The 3,078-nt window shown below is 36.7% G+C and overlaps 1 protein-coding gene across 1 annotated transcript; it reads left to right on the top strand.

Moving 5' to 3' along the window:
• The first annotated feature begins 413 nt into the window (after positions 1–413).
• Positions 414–895, top strand: LOC131038077 (citrate-binding protein). Its single transcript, XM_057970378.2, has 2 exons — positions 414–702; positions 800–895. Exons 1-2 carry the CDS (start codon positions 439–441, stop codon positions 893–895), a joined length of 360 nt encoding a protein of 119 aa, XP_057826361.2. The 5' UTR covers positions 414–438.
• Positions 896–3,078: the final 2,183 nt, after the last annotated feature.

The following is a 3,078-nucleotide window of genomic DNA, read 5'->3' as shown; positions in this document are numbered from 1 at the left end:
CACAAAATCTGCAAATCACAACGGATTTTAATGCCATTTCTACTTATTTGATCCTCTTAATCTACATTTTCAAAATTGTAAAAATACAAAAAAATTACTGAAAAACAATTATGATATGCAAATTTATGTTTTTATCAAGTACTGTTTTGTATACAAAATGACCCCTGCCCTCTCCGAAAGAAGAAAAAAAAAACATTTAAATGATCACCTTCAAACTTCTTTCTTATTTAAAAAACAAAATTAGATTTCTAGAATGTCGTGTGTTACCCGGAAGTCACAGGTTCCATTCTCCAACAAAAACGCATTTATCCACACATGCAAAGTCAAGCTGCCGTGGAACATTCATCCTTTCCAAGCATTAAAAAAAGTTGACGAGACCTCCAAGAAACAAATATATATTCCATAACCTCCATGATTGACATACAGAGAGAAAGAGAGATGGAGCAAAACAAATTTGTTGGCTTCATAATTATCATCAGCTTTGCCATTTCTCTGCAATTGCCCAGCTCGCTCGCAGATCCAGCCGATGGTTTCACAGAGCAAGATTCCAAATTTGTGATTCAGTGGCCATACGACAAAAGGCAAGATCAACGCTACAGCTTCATCAATGGCGTCCACAGCATGTGGGTATTCGACAACGATAAACCCCACACACCCACCAGCAAAACCAAGCCTCGCACGGAAATGGGCTTCGCAACAAAGGTAACAGAATTCTCCCCAAAATCCCATTTTGTAGTGAAAATAAGTGAGAGAATCGTAAAGGGAATTCAAAGATGATGATTTGGGTTTATTTACGCAGGGCAACAATGGGAAATATGGGAAATACGTATCAGGAGTGTGGCAATTCGAAGCGGATATGTACGTGCCGTCAGGAAGCACGGGCGTAGCGTGTTGATAAGTGATGCTGCTCTAGCATGCAGCGCCATGCAACTCCAGTTTGGACATGAAGCTATCCATTCATCACCATGCATAATCTATTTTTAGTTAATAGTTTTTTTGTTTATTCATGCAAATAAAGCATGTACTCCAACATGCATGAATCCTTAGGACTATTTTTAGTTTTGTTTTTTGCATGAGTTTGTTTTTAGTAAATAAAGCATGTTGTGCATGCACTTATTGTATTCTTAATTTAGGGAGTACTTTGCTTTTTTTAGTTTGAGAGCCTTAGTAGCTTTCCGTGCAAAGCTAGGAATATATTTAGAACTGCAGTTATTATTTATTCTTCTAGACTGCAAATTCTTTATATATACAGCCTCTATGTAATTTTTTAATTAAGCTTCAATAAAGATATTGGTGTTTTTCTTCTTTTTGTTGTTATTGTTTGCTAATCAGTTGGTTCAGAGAGGATAGGTCAGGTTCAAAATTCTACAAGTGGTATTAGAGCAGGTAAAATTGTTTTGGGTTAAAGTTTTATTGTTGGAATTTCGCCAAAGTTAATCATGTCGAATTCTAACCATATGCCCGTTCCAGAATTTGATGGGAATGATTATGATTATTGGTGCATTAAGATGCTGACCTTTTTTATTGGAAAAGATTTGTGAGAGATTATTGAATTAGGTTATGAAGAGCCAACTGATTGGAATGCCCTTACAGCCAATGAAAGAACAGCAAGAAAGGAAGCAAGGAAAAAGAATGCTCAAGCTTTGTTTCACATTTAGATAGCTCTTGATAAGAGCTTATTTCCAAGAATATCAGGAGCAACAATTGCCAAAGATGCCTGGAAGACTCTACAAGAAGCTTACCAGGTTAGTGATCAAGTTAAAGTGGTCAAGCTTCAGACATTGAAGCGAGAGTTCGAGAATTTGAAGATGCAAGAAGCTAAAAGTATAAGTGATTATTATGTCAGAGTCAAAGATGTGGTCAATAAAATGGCTACACTTGGAGAAATTGTAAGCAATGAAGTTTTGATTAAAAAGGTGTTGAGATCTTTGACACCAAGATGGAATCATGTAGCAATAATCATAGAAGAAAGCAAGGATTTGACAAAACTACAGTTTGATCAACTGGTTGGATCCCTGATGTCTCATGAAGAAAGATTGAAAGATTCTTTTGAAGGTGTAGAGAAAGCGTTTTCTTCTAAATTGCTAATCACAAAAAATGAAGATGCAAGCAGCAGTAGTGCCAAAATCAATCAAGGCCAAGGTAAAGGGCAAAGCCAAAATTCTTCAAGAGGCAGAGGAAGAGGTGGCTCAAAAGGAAGTGGTGGTTTCAGAGGAAGAGGTAGAGGCAGATTTGATAAGAGAAATGTTCAATGTTACCATTGTAATAGGTATGGCCACTTTGAAAGAGAATGCAGATTGAAAGAAGGTAAAAGTGCTAACTATGCTCAAGAAAGTAGTGACAATCCTCCTGATCACTTATTTTTATCTTATGCCAAGGGTGAAAATACTAGTAAAGATGTTTGGTACCTAGATTCTGGATGCTCTAACCATATGACAGGGAATGAGAAGTTGTTCTCAACAAAGGATGGAAGTTTCAAATCCAAGATCCAGCTTGGTGATGATAAATCATTGGAGGTTGCTGCCAAAGGAGCTATGGAGGTCCAAACAAAAAAAGGTATAAAGAGTATTCATGATATTTATTATACTCCACAATTGAAACACAATTTGTTAAGTGTTGGGCAACTATGTGAGAAAAATTATAAAGTAGTCTTTGAGAATAAGACTTGTACTATCTATGATAAGATTAAGGATAATAGGGTGATCACTGTTGTTCCTATGACAAGAAATAGGTTGATCATTGTTGTTCCTATGACAAGAAATAGGATGTTCCCTTTGAGGTTTGGTGAACATAACAACAGTTTGCCAAATATGGCTTATGAGGATTCAAGTTGGTTATGGCATCTCAGGTATGGACATTTAAATTTTCTTAGTTTGAAGTTTCTAACCTCACTTGTATTAGTTTCTGGTTTGCCCAAGGTTGAGGAACACAAGGAGGTTTGTGAAGGTTGTGCTAAAGGAAAGCATGCAAGAGAAAAGTTTCCAAAGGGCAATGCATGGAGGGCTCATCACCCACTTCAGCTTGTTCATTCAGATATATGTGGTCCTATGCAGACTAAGAGTTTGGGTAAGTCATCAT

Source organism: Cryptomeria japonica, chromosome 2 (assembly GCF_030272615.1).
Source record: "Cryptomeria japonica chromosome 2, Sugi_1.0, whole genome shotgun sequence".
In the NCBI taxonomy this organism is placed as follows: Eukaryota; Viridiplantae; Streptophyta; class Pinopsida; order Cupressales; family Cupressaceae; genus Cryptomeria; species Cryptomeria japonica.
Note: the sequence above shows the minus strand (reverse complement) of the source record. Positions and strands in the feature narration are given on the sequence as shown.